Source organism: Mobula birostris, chromosome 9 (genome assembly GCF_030028105.1).
Source record: "Mobula birostris isolate sMobBir1 chromosome 9, sMobBir1.hap1, whole genome shotgun sequence".
Lineage (NCBI taxonomy): Eukaryota > Metazoa > Chordata > Chondrichthyes > Myliobatiformes > Myliobatidae > Mobula > Mobula birostris.
In genome coordinates, this window is record NC_092378.1 from 106,241,705 (window position 1) to 106,260,641 (window position 18,937).

General features: G+C 43.3%; 1 protein-coding gene across 1 annotated transcript in view; it reads left to right on the forward strand.

Moving 5' to 3' along the window:
* The first annotated feature begins 613 nt into the window (after positions 1-613).
* The window catches only part of gsg1l (gsg1-like), a 262,421-nt gene continuing 244,097 nt past the window's right edge, over positions 614-18,937 (forward strand). Inside the window, exon 1 of the mRNA XM_072268551.1 lies at positions 614-1,025. Coding sequence (XP_072124652.1) covers positions 725-1,025 — 301 coding nt within the window. The 5' untranslated portion in view covers positions 614-724. The remainder of the gene's footprint in view (positions 1,026-18,937) is intronic.

The window sequence follows — 18,937 nt, forward strand, 5'->3', positions numbered from 1 at the left end:
TTGAACTCCTGCAAAACTGATCTTAAAAGATTTGCCAGAAAGCATCTATTAAGTATTTCCCTTTTTTTTTTGCATTCCCTTCGCAATACAGATACATAATTCTGTAACTTTTTAACAGTTTAATTTTCCGAAGCATTCCTCCAAAAAATCTTATTTTTAAAGTCATTTTTTTTATCTAAAATTAGCTGTCAGTCAGATCTATGCATGTTATTTCTTATCTATCTCTGCACCTTCAAGCAAAACGTCATTCATATGCGTCCGAAAAGAATGAAATAAATTATTGATTTCAGGGGAAGTGAATGGGCAGGTGCTGCAACGCATAAAGAACGTGGCGAAATTCGAAGAGTTGGATCAATAGTAACGGTGATACAGCAGGTGTCTGTCAAAGGGAGGCGGTAGCCCCACTGCACCATGTGCTCCACTGAAGATGATGCCGTGCCTTCAGGCTGGCGGACGCACAGTCTTTTCCTGTCTGCTACCTACAGTCTCCAATCGATGTGGGACAGGTACCTGCCTGCACGTTAGTAATTCATAATGGGCACCTTCCAAAGGACCATACAGAAGATAGTTCAGCCTTGAAGCAAGCGGTGGACGCACAGCTTTGATTTGAATTGTTCACTTTCGTTTACCAGGTTTTAATGCAGGCCAGAATTATTAGCTGTTTGTGTTAGCAGTGAAGACTCGCCTGCCGAATCCTGAGAGCTGACTGACACTTCATGTTACAATGAAAACCACCAGAAAATGTAGAGCCTTGTTGGCGGTGGGGTTAAACTTGGTGGCTCTCCTTTTCTCTACAACTGCTTTCATTACAACGTACTGGTGCGAAGGGACTCAGAAAGTGCCCAAACCAAACTGCAACAAAGAAGCGAAATCAAACTGTATCAACTTTAACGGCAACGGAACGGCGAACGGCTCCAGTTCCAACCTGGTCCATTACAGCTGGGATACTGGGGACGACAGGTTTTTCTTTCGCTATTTCCACACAGGAATTTGGTACTCTTGTGAAGAAAATATAAACGGCGTTGGTGAGTGTGCTCGCAGGCGGTCTTTTATCGTGTTTCTCAAATATTAGCGAGCGTAGAACGGGTTTTGTGGCGATTCCCCCCACCCCTGCACCCGACTCAAATCACGGTTTCTTCGACCACAAATAAGGTGCATGAGAAGCGTCTTTCAACCGTTTACATGTAGCTGTTTCTTTTTGTACAACTATTTTGTGCTCTGTTTGTATCGGATTTCCTAGGCAATCATAAAAACTACGCTGAAGCCGGGGAAGTGAGGGCTTGTGTTAAATCCCTGATGCTGGTCTTGCCCCGATGAGGCGCCCAGTGATTCTGAGCGATATAGTGAAGCGAGATGGGAACTAGATCACAATAACGTGGGGACAGCTTGATTAAGTCTCCTTCAGATGCCCAAACTGCACAGTCTCATTAAGAATTTAGAACATTGAAATATTTAATCCTGAGTTAATCAGTAACCCTTAATCTTTTCTTTTGACAACTGATTCAGTAAAACAGCCAATTTATAATGTAATACACGGGTGCTAATTCACCGTGCACTTCAATACATCTTTCATTCATTCATCTATCTTCTCTTAACAATCTTGTTGAATAAATTACATCTTTTATCTGTGTTTACGGAGATGGTACCAGTTTGAAAAGTCTTTGTCATAGGCTCCTGGGGAATAGTGATTTCCAGAACAGAAACAACTCTTCAGCCCGTAGTCCACCTGACCATCAGCCACACATTTACACTAATCCTACATTTTCACTCTCCCACATCCTTATCAACTCAGTCATTCACAGAGGCAGATTAACAGACCACTTTGGGGGAGGTGTGAGGGGAAGGGAACAGTGGAAACCCACACAGTCACTGGGAGAGAAAGAGCAAACTCCATGCAGACAGCAGCCCAAAGTCAGGATCAAACCTATGTCCCGGACACGGTGAGGCAGCGGCACTGCCCTCATTTCTCAGCAATTTCCATTACCGAATGGGAAACTAACTCCACCGAAGGTCATTCTCTTCAATTGATGCTCGATTTGGCATGGGTTTACAAATTATTTTATGTCTGTCCTACATTTTATAAAAGAGATGTTGACTGAAATTTCTGGTTGTCACAAAATATGTATTTTTTTTCTCTCTTACTGAGTATAAATGCAACTCTGGAATTGTTCCCAATTTCTTGAGCCAATATAAATAGATTTTCAGTTGTTGTGAACTTACTTCAATGTATAACAATCTTTAAATGTGTGTTTTCAACAAGGGCAGAATGAACTTATATTGAACTATGTTGAACTATATTCACCCAGTTAATTGGATCAATTAGAAATGTTTGAAATAAAGAAACACAGAAAAGTGCAGAACAGGAACTGGTCCTTTGGCTGACCATGATAACAAATTAAATTAATTCTATCTCTCTATGTATGACCCATATTCCTCTACTCCCTGCCTGCTCTTGTCAAAGTCAAGTTTGCCAAGTACTCCTATGCAGAGGTGCGATGAAAAACTTACTTGAAGCAGCCTCATCACAGGCATGGAGCATCAAATAGCAGCATTCACAGGAAAATCATAAACTTAAATTAAACATGATTTTTACCAGAATACACATTTAGAACAAAAAAAAAGTCAATTTTAGTGCCAACTATCATAGCGTTGCTCAACTGTGCTGATTACGGTTTGCTACAAGAACCAAATGGTTGAAGGGTTGAATGTGTCTGTTTAAATGCTTCTTAAATGTTACTGATGTATATGTTTCCACCACCTCCTAGACATAACAGCATCATTTAAGAAGCACATCCCACTCTCTAAAAAAAATTACCAGCCTTGCAAATCACTTTTAAAGTATCCCACTCACTTTAAAAATTGACTAGAGCTTTGAACCTCCCCTTGCACAGCACAGTCATTATCAAAAGGGTCTTCTGTTGAAATTCTCTGATATTTACCAAAGCCCTTATTTACTGTATTATGTTTCAGTAGAATTCAAAGAAAGTAGCAATTTAAGACAAACCCAGACATTTGAAGGCACATCACAGAGATTCACAGATGCCTTTTCCCTCCTGTGTCATTTGATTCTGTGGATCATGTGTAGATTTCATCTTTTGGTTTGCATGCAGTCAACTTAGAAAGCTTTTAAACAAGAAGAAAGACAATTATACTGGAAATGCAAAACAGAAACATAATTTCACAGCATATTGCTCTTCATTCAAAGGAGTAAAGTTTGACTAATGCTGTATGTGTAACACTAGTGCAGTTTTGGTGGACCATTACACCTGAAATCTCCACCTACCTCTCTCTTCAGAAACTCACCATATAAAAATTAGTGCAGTTTCTGAACATTGGTGGGACTGGAACTGCATTGTGCAGGTTTTTTAAAATGTTTTGTTAAACTAAAAGGTTTGTCAGCCTTGCAAGTATTTGTGCTTTGAGGATAAATGTATAGATGAACTGTGTGCCTTGGATCAAGCTATAGTTTAGCTTAAAAGGCTGCTTCAATCTTTTGAGTGCATTTCTAATCTCTGGAACAGCAAGCTGCATCTTCACCTTGATAATGGAACACTTGGATTTATTTTCAAGAAAGTTTCCTAATTGAGTTTGCACACATAATCATTTTATGTACTTTTCAAATGCTTCTTTTTATATCCTCATAGATACCAATGCATATAAAGTCAAAAGGAGGTTTGTCAAAACGATTTCACTTTTGGCACTTTACAGCCTTGTTCACAGAAAGGAAAGTAACTGCAGAGGGTGTTTCAACCTCCTAAATGGTGTGACAATCTTTAATATCCCCCCAAGATGTTTCTACTTACACATTTTATGGAGAACTGAGATGTCCAGCTTATTTGATAGGAGCTTAATTTATCTGCCCATCGTACAGCTCAAAATTCTTACTTGTCAGTAGTCTTAACTGTGGTTTAGATTCTTGATGGAGTTGGCTTTGAGTTGATACATGTTTTATGAAAGATTGAAACTAAATCCTCTATTGCCTATATGAGAATCTGATGTCTGAACCAGAGTCTTGTACATTGTTTCTGAATGTTGAGTGTGATCAAATAGGATAGCACTTGCCTCAATGCTAGGGTACAATAAATTGATCAGTGAGATTTGCATCTGCTCTCTCTAACTAGAGAATGTAGTGACTATGATTTTTATTCTGGAATAAATAGGGAAACCATAATAGCTAGAACATGTTTGATAAATGAATACATGTAGCAGAGAAAATAACCATGAGATAAAAATAGAAAGTACAATAATTGAAGTCTCGTATCATGTTTAATGTTTCCAAGATTCAAAAAGGACTAAACTATAACAAGCTGTTCCATGTTGACTGAAAACAGAACCAAAAACTTGTAAAATGGCAAATTCAAAATAGTATGTGAGGTCAATATTTAAGTTGATAGTTGGTCATCTGTGGAAGATTTGCGAAAGCCGCCTTAATTTGCCTCAAGTAATATGAATTACTTGTGGTGTTATATTCTAAATGTAGGAAAGAAAATAGTACTGCAGATACTTGAATTCTGAAATAAAATAAGAATGAACAGTCAATACTCATCAGGTGAGGGACTTTCGGTTGGAGTGAAACAGAATACAAGTTTCAATCAATAACCTTCCACCAGCTACACTTGTATCTCTCATGTTATACTGGCAAGTCTGAGTATATTGTCTGAGATGGATTGTTGTAATTAGTTACTAACTCTATTATCATTTATTGCATGACTATCAGGACAATTGGCAGGATATTAGCCTTTTCATCTCTTACAAATCTTGTTTTCCTCCAAGTTGGAAGCACAAATTCTGCTTAAGGGACATGGGGGTGAGCAGGGTCAGTTGATAGTTTCGCTCTGAGTGTGATGTGACAGGGAGCGAAATGCTTCAAGCTATGGCATGCTGGAAAAGACAGATGAATTAGGAAGGCAAGAACATTATGATACAGATAGATGTACGTGCAGTAAAGAAGGAAAATGTTAAAAGAGTAGGCTAGGAGGATCATAAAAGAGATAAGTAAACCAGTCAGATAGGCTCTTCTTTCCACTGAGTACACTTTACACTAGTCATACCCTAATCATTTTATTCTCTAGACATTACCATCAATTGCCATGAGATTCTACCACTTACTTACAAGGTAGAGGCCAATTAGCTAGCAGGGGTGACACGGTAGAGTAGTGGTTAGCACAACGCTTTACAGTACAGGCGACCTGGGTTCAATTCCTGCCTCTGCCTTTCAGGGGTTTGTAGGTTCTCCCCGTGACTGCGTGGGTTTCCTCCGGGTGTAGACGTGCCGGTTGGTGGGTTAATTGGCGATTAGGCCACGGCTGGGCGGCATGGCTCGAAGGGCTGCTAGGGCCCACTCTGCACTGTATCTCAATAAATTACTAAGTTGTTGGAATGTGGGTGAGAGCAGGAATATTCTCAACCCAACGTGCAAACTCACACAGGCAGCACCAGATGTCAGGATTGAACTGGGGTTGTCTGAGCAGCAGCACTGCCAGCAGGACCACTGTGCTGCCCTCTTGCAGCAAGTACTCACAAATGTCGTGGTAGTGGTGCCCTCAAGGAGGCTTTCAGTCAGAGATCCACTGAGTGTGCTGTAAGTGCAATATGCTTCGAATGGGAAATTTTACTTGTTTCCCTAGACCAGGAGCAGCAGATCATGTCAAACTGTAAAAACATTGTATTTATAGAGTCTACTTGTGAAAGGTTCATAATCAGTTGAAAAACAGGCCATACTAAATTTAGTGAAAATAGAACTACTGCAGATACTCACTAGGTGAGGGAGTTTCTAAGAGGTGAAAAACAGCATTAATGTTTTGGATCAATAAACTTTTGTCTCAACTAGGAAAAGTTCTGAAACAAGCAACACTGACTTGTAGCGAAGGTGGTTTGGGGGCAGAAGGCCGTGTGATGTGTCGGAGGAGTAACAAAGGGAATGTTAGTGTTAGTTTGGAAAGCAAGAGAAACTGCATGACACAGATGGTGTTGGTCCTCACCGAGAGGGGGCTTCAAGCTTGTTAATCACAGCTGCTCTGTCTGGAGGAGGTGAAAAGAGAGGAGGCTAATGAGAATAGAGGGAAAAAATATCCTACAACTGTGAAATACAAAATACAGCAATTTAAAATCTGAAATAAAAATGTGTGTATGAATCTGTAACAGGCCAGTCTGTAGTTATGGAGGGAGAAAAACTGGATCAATTTTACAGCTGATGATTTGACATCAGAACTGAGCAGTGGCTATCTGGAATTGTTGAGTTCAGTGTTAAGTCAGGAAAAGAGACATTGTTCCTTAATGTTATGTTGAGCTTTGTAGGAGGCCAAAAACGGATAGAGATGGAGAACTAGAACTAGAAATAGTTACCAGGAAATTATTAGATGTAGTAATAATATCAGTAACGAACTAGCCAATAAGTTACACAGAGTTTCCCTTCCACCACTATTGATGCTTTTCTCAGCCGCTTTTCCATTTCCTGGATTTCCACCCTCACACCATCTTCCCGCTGCCTTAACAGGGGTAAAGTTCCTCTTAAACATGAGAAGTCTACAGATGCTGGAAGTCTAAAGCCACACACACAAAATGCTGGAGGAACTCAGCAGGTCAAGCACCATCTACGGAAATGAATAAGTAGCCAATGTTTCGGGCCGGGACCCTTCTTCAGGACTGAGAAGGAAAGGGGAAGACATCAGAGTAAAAGGGTGGGGGGAGGGAAGGAGGCTAGCTAGAAGGTGGTAGATGAAGCCAAGTGTGTGGGAGAGGTAAAGGGCTGGAGAAGAAGGAATATGATAGGAGAGAAGAGAGGACCACAGGAGAAAGGGAAAGAGGAAAGAGCTTAGGGTGAACTGATAGGCAGATGAGAGGAGGTAAAAGGCCAGAGTGGGAAATAGAAGGAGAGGGGAGGGGAAGAAATCAATATTCATGTTAACAACAGGAATTCTGCAGATGCTGGAAATTCAAGCAACACACATAAAAGTTGCTGGTGAACGCAGCAGGCCAGGCAGCATCTCTAGGAAGAGGTGCAGTCGACGTTTCAGGCCGAGACCCTTCGTCAGGACTGAGGCCAATATTCATGTTGTCTGGTTCCTCTTGTCCTCACCTACCACCCTGTGAGTCTCTGTACCCAGCACACTATTCTCCACAGCTTCCGCCAACTTCAATGGGATCCTACCACCAAACACATCTTTACTCCACTCAACCCAACTCTCTGCTTTCTGCACCGATTGCTTCCTCTGTGATTCTCTGCCCATTCACCTCTCCCCACTAATCTCTGTCTGGCACGGTAGCCCTGCAGGCAGATGAAGTGCCACATCTGCCCATTCACCGGCTCTCTCACCTCTGTTCAGGGCTCTGACAAGTAACCAAAGTAAACAGCAGCACAAAACAGAAATCAAGCTAATATACACAACGACTAGGGAAAGTGGGGATCCAACTGATGCATGAGTTATATAAAGAGGTGATACAGACGAAACTCCAAGACATGCAGAAAAGGAATACAAACAATGTTCTTATGGTTAACCGCAAAGGGCTTTAAAATTATGTTTTAATAAAAGGAATTGGCCTAAGACAAAGCCTTAGCAAAATCTACTAGGTACAGGTCAGGAGTGTAATGGAGCACACTCCACTTGACTAGATGAAGCAACTGCAACAACTCTCACCAAGATTATGTCAGGAAATGTTGAGGAGGCTTGAGCCAAAAGCAGAGACTATTCAGCAGAGGGCAATAACTAATACTAAACTGTAAAACAACAAGCCGTGAGGGGCCACAAAACAAAAGAAAGCAGTTACTAAATACCACAGGCAACAAGGTGACTGAAGGCTGAGGGCAACTAGTTGAGGCTGACTGGTTGGATGGGTGAACAGAGACTGCGGGTGAGAGCTGGGTTTAAATAGGTTGCAGGTGATGAGTTGAAAATGAGTAGCAGGTACATTTAGGGCAGGCAGCGACAAACTGACATACATCTGCAATCATGGTGGGCCATCAGAATTGGTGTTGCAAAAGATCTAGAGTCTGTCATCCGCCTGGATGGCCGGGGAACGGTAAGGAGTGGGCCCACTGGAGTGCCTCAGAGTGCACGGCCTCAGGCCTGACAAGGTGTGTCGGCTGGAGCAGACTCGTGTTGCAGGGCCTGGTAAGTCTGGTTCTCAAGGTCCCAAATGATTGGGGTGAGGATCTGGGAGGATGAAATGATGGGCTGAGGGTCGATCTGTGTTTCAGCTGGATTGAACTGTTGTGACAGGACATCTGCCGTGGTGTTTTTGGAGCTGGGATGGTAGGTGATGAAGTTGAATTGCTTGCAGAAGAAGGTCCATTCTAGATCAGGAAGGGCTCAGTGTTTCCTGTCAGCTAATGTCTCCATTCCTCCAAGGCCCATTTGATGGCAAATAGTTCTCTGTCTCCTACTCCATAACAGCATTTTGTAGAGTTTAACTTGCATGAGAAGGAGGCACAAGGGTGTGTCTTCCAGATGGGTCCTCACTGAGGGAGGATGGTCCCAGTGTGCAAGTCAGATGCATCCTTCTCTACCACAAAATGTCTGGAGAGGTTTGGATGGTGGAAAATGGGAACGGTGGTAAAGCACCTCTTGAGCTCCTTGAAGGCGTGGTTCACGGCAGCAGACCAGCTTTTCCTTGAGGTAGGCAACTTGCTGAGGAAGGTGAGGGGAGCAGCGATTTGGCTGTAGTTTCTGATGAAATGGCAGTGGAGGTTGGAGAAACACAAGAAGTGACGTAACTGTTTGAGGGAGCTTGGTCAGGGCCATTCAATGATGGCACACACTGTCTCTGAGTCTATGATCATGCCTTGGGGGTGAAGGGACGTAACTGGACGTAACTGAGGAAAGAAATGACTTGGGTGTGGAACTGACATTTCTCTAACTTGCAGTAGAGTTGTCTTTCGAGGAGACGCTGAAGGACTGAATGGATTTGACACACCTGGTCTTGGGGGTCCTTGGAGAAGATGAGGATGCTGTTGAGCAATGTTCCTTTTGTTCCTAGCGCACAGAGAAAATTAAACTGCACACAATAGGTTGTCACCATCTATGTAATTAGCATGTTAATTATATTTCACGATCGTACACGGTCATCTTTCCTTTTCCCGTTTCTAATGTGGACGGTGTTGACAATTTAGAGTTTGCAATGATTTGTCCGCAGATTTTAGAACTGGCTTATTTATACTGTTCTTATTGAAGAAGTTATTGATTCACTATGTTGAATTCCAAACAAGCAAGGGGCGTGTAGTGCAAAAGAACTGCTAGTTCATTTAAAGCAGAATGGCTAATGTAACAGTAGAAACTGCTACACTGAGAGCTCATTTGGTCAGGAACATGCAGTTACGAGAAATATTTATGTACAATACAGAACCTGGTGCTACCTGCGTGTATTGTTGCGATGCAAAAGTTGCTGGAGAATTGAAAGTGGGAAGAAGTGGAAACTTGACATTTTAAAGCGCCATTTAGCAAGAAAATCACATATGGACGGTGTGCAAATGCTCCGGTGAGCAAATCCTTCATTACCCGCCGCATGCCTGCTGTGTATGTTTTGTGAGAGTGTAGGTGAATGAGAGCGAAAGCCATCAAACCCAGAGAGATCAAAGTTTTTGCTAGCTGTTCAAATGAATACCTCTATTTATAAAATTCAGATTGTACAGGGCAAGATTTTTGCGCACACTGGTCATTACAAATTTAAGGGAACATTCCCGTTAAGGGACACAAACACATACCTGTATGGCATGTCTGGGAAGATTCCTTTGACGAATCTTGAAAAACGGCTGGGCTGTTGAAAAGCCTGCAGGGCTTCGCCAAGTATTCATAGAGGCCAGTGGGTATTATCAACGCCGTCTTCAACTCAACCCCCGGCGCAGGCAGATCAGGTTGTATGCACTCTGCAGATCCAGTTTGATGAAGATCTGGGCCTTGCGGATTGTTTCGATTGTGCTATTCATCATGGGCAGAGGCTACCGGTTCTCAATGGTGTATATATTTTTTGAGTTCACGGACCAAGACCTTCGTCTGGTATTGTGCTGTGGTATCCCTGTGGGAGTTTGGTGAGTTTGACGATCTTCCTGTCTCCACAGATTTACGAACTGTGGTCAGCTGAGGTTGCTGGCATGTGGTCCGTCAGGTGGGTTCCCAACTCAGAGGAGAACTGGATGATTGGGCGAGGTGAGGGTCATGAGCAGAGAGCCGGGTTAACCCATGATGAGAGGAGTGTTGGGTGAGTCAATCGGGAGGAATTGGATGGACTTGTAGTGCTCTCCAATGCTCAGGCTGTGTGCTTGTTCTGACCATCCCAGACCCCAAGGGACGTCCATCAATGGCGGTGATGCAGAAGGTGAGAGAGAAAGGCTCGGTAGAGAGTCCAAGCTGTGCACGACGTGTCCGGTCCAGAAAGTTGCCTGCTGCACCGGAATCCACCGGAGACCTCTGTGAGTGTAGAGCTGTCAAAGTGCGGAGGAGGACAGAGAGAATGAGTTGGGCTATGGTGCTGGAATGAGTGGCCGTGGGTCTTAGCAGTTCGAATGCCCCTTGTCTCTATCCAGTGATGCCGTCTTCCAGGGCGCAGTGGGCATTTGGTGCTTTGGTGGTCGGCTGCTCTGCAGTGGGCGTGCAAGTTGTTTCTCCATTGACGCTCACACTGTTGGGGGATTAAGGGCGCTCTCCCTAGCTGCACGGGTTCTGGTGGTGTTGCTGAGGAGGATCTACCACCTGGAATAGTCCTGGAATCGGAACTGGGGTTCTGGCTGATGATCTGGGGGGCGGGGGGGGTCGTTCTATCAGAAGGCCAGAGTGGTGAGGCTTTTCAGGTTGTTGAGCACCTCCTTCCTAAGCAGCTCGTCTTTCACATGCTCTGAGAGGCTGTGATTTGAATGGGCCAGCAGCACTTCCGAATTCCAACAGCACTCCATCACGAGGGTCCGGAACTACCTCTTGTAGTTTACTATCCTTTCTCAATTTTTTCAGAAGGAATCACCACTACTTGTAATGTTTAAACCCTCCTCATCTGCCCTATCAAAACCTGCATTTTATTCTCTCTGGTCCTCTTCCCTTTCTCTGCCATCGATGGTTTTATTTCAAACTATTCACAGTTCTAATGATAGAACATGGACATGAAATTTTAACTTTTTTTTCTTTACCTGTTCTGCTTGGCCTGCTGAGTATTTCCATCATTTTCTGTTTTATTTCTGATTTGCAGCCTCTGCAACATTTTGCTTTGTGGTGCAGAGAAGCTCTGAGGGAGACAGAATAGAACAATCCCTCTGGTGAATGTTATGAGCCAAGATCTTTAATTTTAAAACATTGGCAAAATGATAAATGGGGTAATAATTTTCCCAAAGGACCAGGGTGCACTAACGAAGAAGGTGGCTGATTCCATTTGTTATTTTAAAATAATTTTTTATAGTGCTATGAACTGAAGGAGCTGCTCCCCAAGATGGGTAAACTGGACTAAATTGCTGTTTCTATGATAGAACATAGAACATAGAACATAGAATAGTACAGCACAGTACAGGCCCTTCGGCCCACAATGTTGTGCCGACCCTCAAACCCTGCCTCCCATATAAGCTCCCACCTTAAATTCCTCCATATACTTGTCTAGTAGTCTCTTAAACTTCACTAGTGTACCTGCCTCCACCACTGACTCAGGCAGTGCATTCCACGCACCAACCACTCTCTGAGTAAAAAACCTTCCTCTAATATCCCCCTTGAACTTCCCACCCCTTACCTTAAAGCCATGTCCTCTTGTATTGAGCAGTGGTGCCCTGGGGAAGAGGCGCTGGCTATCCACTCTATCTATTCCTCTTATTATCTTGTACACCTCTATCATGTCTCCTCTCATCCTCCTTCTCTCCAAAGAGTAAAGCCCTAGCTCCCTTAATCTCTGATCATAATGCATACTCTCTAAACCAGGCAGCATCCTGGTAAATCTCCTCTGTACCCTTTCCAATGCTTCCACATCCTTCCTATAGTGAGGCAACCAGAACTGCACACAGCACTCCAAGTGTGGCCTAACCAGAGTTTTATGGAGCTGCATCATTAAATCACGACTCTTAAACTCTATCCCTCGACTTATGAAAGCTAACACCCCATAAGCTTTCTTAACTACCCTATCTACCTGTGAGGAACTTGATGATGGTGAGGACAAAATGAGTGAGGTTGATGTTGATATTAAGGGAGAGGAGGAGATGAAGAGCAAAATAACCTCCTTCTTTGCCCTTTGCTTGTTGGACACTGTAAAGAGCACAGAAGATTAGTTAAGCTGATTTAGTTGGAATCAGAGCATCAAAGTTGGATAATGATGCTGATATTCATAAGATATGGGAGCAGAATTAGGCCATATGGCCCATCAAGTCTGTTCCACCATTCAATGATGACTGATTTATTTTCCATCTTGACTCCATTCCCTTGCCTTCTCCTCATAACCTTTGATGCCCTTACTAACCAAGAACCTATCAACAAATGCTTTAAATGCATCAATGATTTGGCCTCCACAGCTGTCGGTAGCAATTGATTCCACAAATTCACCACTGTCAGAAAAAGAAATTCCTCTTCATCTCTGTTCTAAGAGATGTCAATCTATTCTGAGGCTGTGCCCTCTGCTGCTAGACTCTCCCACTATTGGAAACATCCTTTTGTATCTCGGCCTTTCAATATACAAAGTTTTTCAATAAGATTTCCCCTCAGTCATCTTAACTCCAGTGAGCGCAGGCCCAGAGTCATCAAACACTCTGCATACATTAGCCCTTTGTTTCCCAGGAACATTCTCGTAAACCTCCCCTGGACCCTCTCCAATGCCAACACATCCTTTCTTAGATATGGAGCCCCATCCAGACTTGAAAACATATTGCTGTTCCTTCATTGTCGCTGGGTCAAAACCATGGAATTCCCTCCCTAACAGCACTGTGGGTGTATATACACCCCAGGGACTGCAGCAGTTCAGGAAGGCAGTTCTTCACCACCTTCTCAAGGGCAACTAGGGATGGGCAATAAATGTTGGCTTAGCTGGTGACACCCACATCGTGTTAATAATTTTTTTAAAATCTCATATTGTTCCAAACATGATCTGACAAATACTCACAACACGCTGGAGGAACTCAGCAGGTCGGGCAGCATCCGTGGAAAAGATCAGTCAACGTTTCGGGCCGCAACCCTTCATCAGGACTGTAGGGGGAAGGGCCAGAGGCCCTATAAAGAAGGTGGGGGGAGGGTGGGAAGAAGAAGGCTGGTAGGTTCCAGGTGAAAAACCAGTAAGGGGAAAGATCAAGGGGTGGGGGAGGGGAGGCAGGGAGGTGATAGGCAGGAAAGGTGAAGAAAGAACAGGGGAAAACACAATGGGTAGTAGAAGGAGGCGGAACCGTGAGGGAGGTGATAGGCAGCTGGGGGAGGGCGCAGAGTGACATAGGGATAGAGGAAGGGAGGGGGAGGGAATTACCGGAAGTTGGAGAATTCTATGTTCATACCAAGGGGCTGGAGACTACCTAGACGGTATATGAGGTGTTGCTCCTCCAACCTGAGCTTAGCCTCATCATGGCAGTAGAGGAGGCCATGTATGGACATATCCGAATGGGAGTGGGAAGCGGAGTTGAAGTGGGTGGCTACTGGGAGATCCGACATATCTGAAAGGGAGTGGGAAGCAGAGTTGACATATCTGAATGGGAGTGGGAAGCAGAGTTGACATATAGTCTCCAGCTATATGAGACTACTCAGCTAAGCCAACTGCTCCAGCTCCAGCTGTTCATTCTTGCTATGAACATAGAATTCTCCAACTTCCGATAATTCCCTCCCCCTTCCTTCCTCTATCCCTATGTCACCCTGCCCCCTCCTCCAGCTGCCTAACACCTCCCTCATAGTTCCACCTCCTCCTACTACCCATTGTGTTTTCCCCTATTCTTTCTTCACCTTTCCTGCCTATCACCTCCCTGCCCCCCTCCCCCACCCCTTTATCTTTCCCCTTACTGGTTTTTCACCTGGAACCTACCAGCCTTCTCCTTCCCACCCTCCCCCCACCTTCTTTATAGGGCCTCTGCCCCTTCCCTCTTCAGTCCTGATGAAGGGTTGCGGCCCGAAACGTTGACCAATCTTTTCCACGGATGCTGCCCAACCTGCTGAGTTCCTCCAGCATGTTGTGAGTGTTGCTTTGACCCCAGCATCTGCAGATTATTTTGTGTTTATGATCTAACCAATTCCTTATAAAGCCTCAGCATTACATCCCTGCTTTTATAGAGTATTCTAATCTTCAGAAAAGGAACACTAACACTCTGTTCGGCTTCCTTACGACTGACTCAAACTGCAAGTTATCCTGTAGGGAATCCCGCACAAAGACTCCCAGGTTCATTTGCACCTGATTTCTGAATTCGCTCACCATTTAGAAAGAAGTCTATGCCTTTATTCCTTCTACTAAAGTGCATGACCATATACTTCCCTAGACTGTGGACTAATGTGAACCAACCCAATGACAGAACAGATCTGAGGGTCTGAATGAATCTGAATCAGGATCAGGTTAGATCTCCAGCAGACATTATTAAGTTTGCTGTTTTGCAGCAGCAGTACTTCGCAATACATAATGATAAACAACTATAAATTACAATAATAGTGTGTGTGTGTGTGTGTGTGTGTGTATAAATTAAGTAGTGCATAAAGGGAGCAAACAAAGAAAAAAAGTAGTGAGCGAGTGTTTATGGGTTCATTGCCCATTCAGAAATCTGATGGCGGAGGGGAAGAAGCTGTTCCTGAAACATTAAGTGTGTGTCTTCAGGCTCTTGTATCTCCTCTTTGATGTTAGTAATGAGAAAACGGCATGTCACCAGATCACAGGGTCACCAGAACTGCAGGGTTTCGCACAAGTGTAGTTTTCTTTTTTTTTGTAATTTATTTTTTATTGAATTCCATCATCAAACAAACATTTCCATAAGATGTATTTCAGATACTGTTGTTGTTGTTCGTCCTTTGTAGTTGAAGATGACCATGGCTTCAAAGTCAAATGGGAGATTGGTGGCTGTGGGTCCGGAGGTGACTGATGAGGCCAATCCGGGCCCTGAAGGCTCGCCCACATGTGGGACACAGGTGGGTGGGTGCTGTCGTGGCAGTGGATGCTGCTCGGGCCTTGCGCACAGCACGCTTTCGTTTCGCCTCGATGATGCGCCTGACTTCAGCTGCACGGGCTTCTGTGGTGATCTTGCTGCGCCAAGCTGGACGGTCGAGGGCAAGCGTCTCCCACGTGTTGATGTCGACACCCAGGCCTTTGAGGGACGCTTTAAGGCAGCCTTTGTAACGTTTCTTCTGCCCCCCGACTGAGCGCTTGCCCTGACACAGTTCTCCGTACAGCAGCTGCTTAGGCAATCGGCTGTCTGGCATTCTGACCACATGTCCAGCCCACCTGGCTTGGGCTTTCAGCAGGAGGGTGCAGATGCTGCAGAGCCCAGCTCGTTCCAGGATTTCCGTGTCGGGGACTTTGTCCTGCCACCTGATGTGGAGGAGTCTGCGGAGACAGCTCAGGTGAAAGTGGTTGAGCTGTTTGGCGTGTCTGCTGTAGACAGTCCAGGTCTCGCTGGCGTAAAGGAGGGTGGTAAGGACCACTGCACAGTAGACCTTCAGCTTGGTGGTAAGGCTGAGTCCTCTCCGCTCCCAGACGTTCTCACGGAGTCTCCCAAAGGCGGCGCTGGCTTTGGCAATCCTGTTGTTGACCTCAGCGTCTATGTTCACTGCGCGAGAGAGTATGCTGCCCAGGTAGGTGAAGTTGTCAGCTGCCTGGAGGCTCTGGCCCTTCACCGTGATGCGCGGCTCCTGGTATGGCTTTCCTGGGGCAGGCTGGTACATAACTTCGGTCTTTTTGGTGCTGATAGTGAGACCGAAGTTGTCGCAGGCTTGTGAGAAGCAGTCCATTTCACGCTGCATCTCCTGCTCTGTGCTGGCGTTGAGTGCGCAGTCGTCAGCAAACAACAAGTCTCTGATGACAGTCTCTCGCATATGTATATCATATAATCATATTTGTCACAAATCTCCACATAATATTTATCTGAGGTATACACTTATAGAAAGGAGAGGAAAGAAAGAACAATCGAAAGAAGAAAACTATGTACAGAGTAGGGAGTGATTTTGTTTTACAACATATTCATTGACTTGTGAGAATAAAATCAGGCCTATGAGGTGTTATGTAGTTAAACCATTTTTTCCAGTATGAATAAAATTGTTCCAACTTATGATTAACAGATGCAGTTACCTTCTCCATTTTGTAAATGTCCATTGTAATTTCCATCCATACATTTAAAGTTGGCTCTCCTGTGATAACCATTTCCTGGTAGGGAATATGATAATGGTTTGCATTTTGATTTCCACAATTTCTCCAGCAAGCAGGGGAGTTACTATTATAATGGGATTTCTGAGAGGGTGTAGTAAAATATCTTATCAAGTTTTTCCACCCGAACTCCCTCCATTTCTGTGAACTGGTACAGGTGTAGTTTTCTAATGCAATATTGGCCAATGGCTATCTTCTAATCCAATATTGTATTAGCTGATTACAGTTCCGTCATGTTTATTACTAAGACTGGCTCTTGGCAACCTACTGTATGTTCTAGTTATAAATGAGAACGCTGCTGGAGAGAGGGAGCACTTGTGACAAAAGGTGGCCATTTAGTCCCATGAACCTGTTCTGCATTTCACTAAGAGCATTGCTAACCCGAGAAAACTCTGTGCACCTCACTTTCTCCATAATCCTCCATATTATCCTTAAAAAAAAACTTAAGGGCAATATAATTAAATAAGAAAAAAGATGTTATTTGCCACAAAATACTTATAACATGTTTTAGTTATTATTTAGAGCTTAATCTAATTAATCCCAAAATAAAAAAAAGTAGAGGATAACAAACTATAAATTCCACTCAACTGAAACTTATTAGTCTCAGATTTAAAATTACGAATTTATGAACACTATGATCAATTGCTGTTTGCAAAGTCCATACTGAGTAGGATTAGATTGAATCTGCATATATGGATTTCCTAGGGGTTTGATTTTATTCTAATGTAGATGGGTTTCTACCTGAATCTAGTAGCAGGGTGATTAAAATCCAGCTGCTTCAGTGCATTGGAGATAATCTGTAGCACAAGGTACTGAAATGGCATTACAGATTTAAATGTCATAACCTTCACCACTTGACTAACTGAATGAGCCAGAGTATTTTGCCTCTTCTTTTGTCTTTTCTTTCGTTGAGACGAAGATGTGATTTTTAAAGATCTTATATGGTTTCCCCCACTCCCACAAAGGTTAAACCATTATCATGCGATAGCTTTAAAACGAAGAGCTGTGAGCAAAGTACAAGTCAAATCAAACTACAATATTTTACAGCACATCACTAAATTTAAGGGTAGGGTGAATAAATAAGGAAAAAAGATGTTATTTGGCACAAAATACTTATGACATGCTTCAGTTACCATTTAGAATTAGATCTAATTAATCCCAAAATATAGAAATTACAGGGTAAAAAAACCTAATGAAGGAGACTGTGTGTATTAAATACATTGTCTTGTGAATCTTGGATTCAATTTCGGGTGGTCCTGGTCTTTTTTTGTGCAGTCAATACTTCTCATGAAAGTTGCTGGTGTTGTAGAAGATTGTCGTAGCTTGAAACAGCTCATTGATAGGATGCAGAGCTGGGCTGAGAAGTGGCAGATAGAGTTCAATCTGGAAAAGTGTGAAGTGATTCACTTTGGAGGGTTGAACTTGAAGGCAGAATATAGGGTTAATGGTAGGGTGGTAGGGTTCTTAGCGGTGTGGAGGAACACAGGGACCTTAGGGTCCATGTCCATAGATTTCTCAAAGTTGCGGTATAAGTTGATTAAGAAGGTATATGGCCTCCATTCATTGGGGGAATGAGTTCAAGAGCCACAAGGCAATGTTGCAGCGCAATAAAACCCTGTTAGACTGCACTTGGAGTATTGTGTTCAGTTTCTGGTCGCCTCCTTAAAGGAATGATTTGGAAGCTCTAGAGAGGGTATAGAGCATATTTACCAGGATGCTTCCTGGATTAGAGAGCATGTCTGAATAAGCTAGGCCTTTTTGGAGTGAAGGAGGACGAGAGGTAACTTGTTAGAGGTGTAGAAGATGATAAGCGGTATAGGTAGAGCGCACGGCCAGACACTTTATCGCAGAAGTGCCTAATACAAGGGGGCATAACTTTAAGGTGATTGGAGGTAACTATGGGGGGATGTTAGAGATAGGTTTTTACGCAGAGAGTGGTGGGTGCTTGGAATGTGCTGCCTGGGGTGGTGGTAGAGACAGACCCATTTGGGACATTTAAAAGACTCATATCAGCTTATGGATGAAAGAAAGAAACGGAGGGCTATGTGAGAGGTGTCAGAATGATCTTGGAGTAGATTAAAGGTTGGCACAACATCAAAGGGCCTGTACAGAGCTCTATGTTCTAATTGTCCAATAGTCTCAGTAGGAAGGGAGGACTTCAACCTCCAGCTAAACTCCTGGTAATCTCTGATAGAATTTCTATTGGCTAGTTTATTGCTGAAACTAAACAAGCATTTGAAAGACTTAAATTGAGTGTGCATCTGGTGGCTAAGAAATAGCTGGTCAATCAGCATAATTTGCTGATTTGATTGTAATTTTCCAGTTTTTGATTTGCAAAAAAAGGCCTAAACTCCCCATATGTCCTACAATGTTGTTGCATTTCTACATTAATTGTGCAACAAACTTGAGACTGAAAGCTAGTATTACTGAATTAACAGCATATATCCTGACTACAATGTGATAATTGTTAACAATTTCCAGTTCAATTCCCTTTTATAAGTATGGTGTTTCATTGCTTCATATTATGAATATTTCTCAGAGGTTGTCAGATTTTAAAATATCTCTTCTTTTTCCTCATGTTATTCTTCTTTGTGTTCCTTTCCATATAAATGTAGTTTTTCTTTCTGCTTTCTTCCTGCACTGATTTGACACTGAATTCACCTACTAT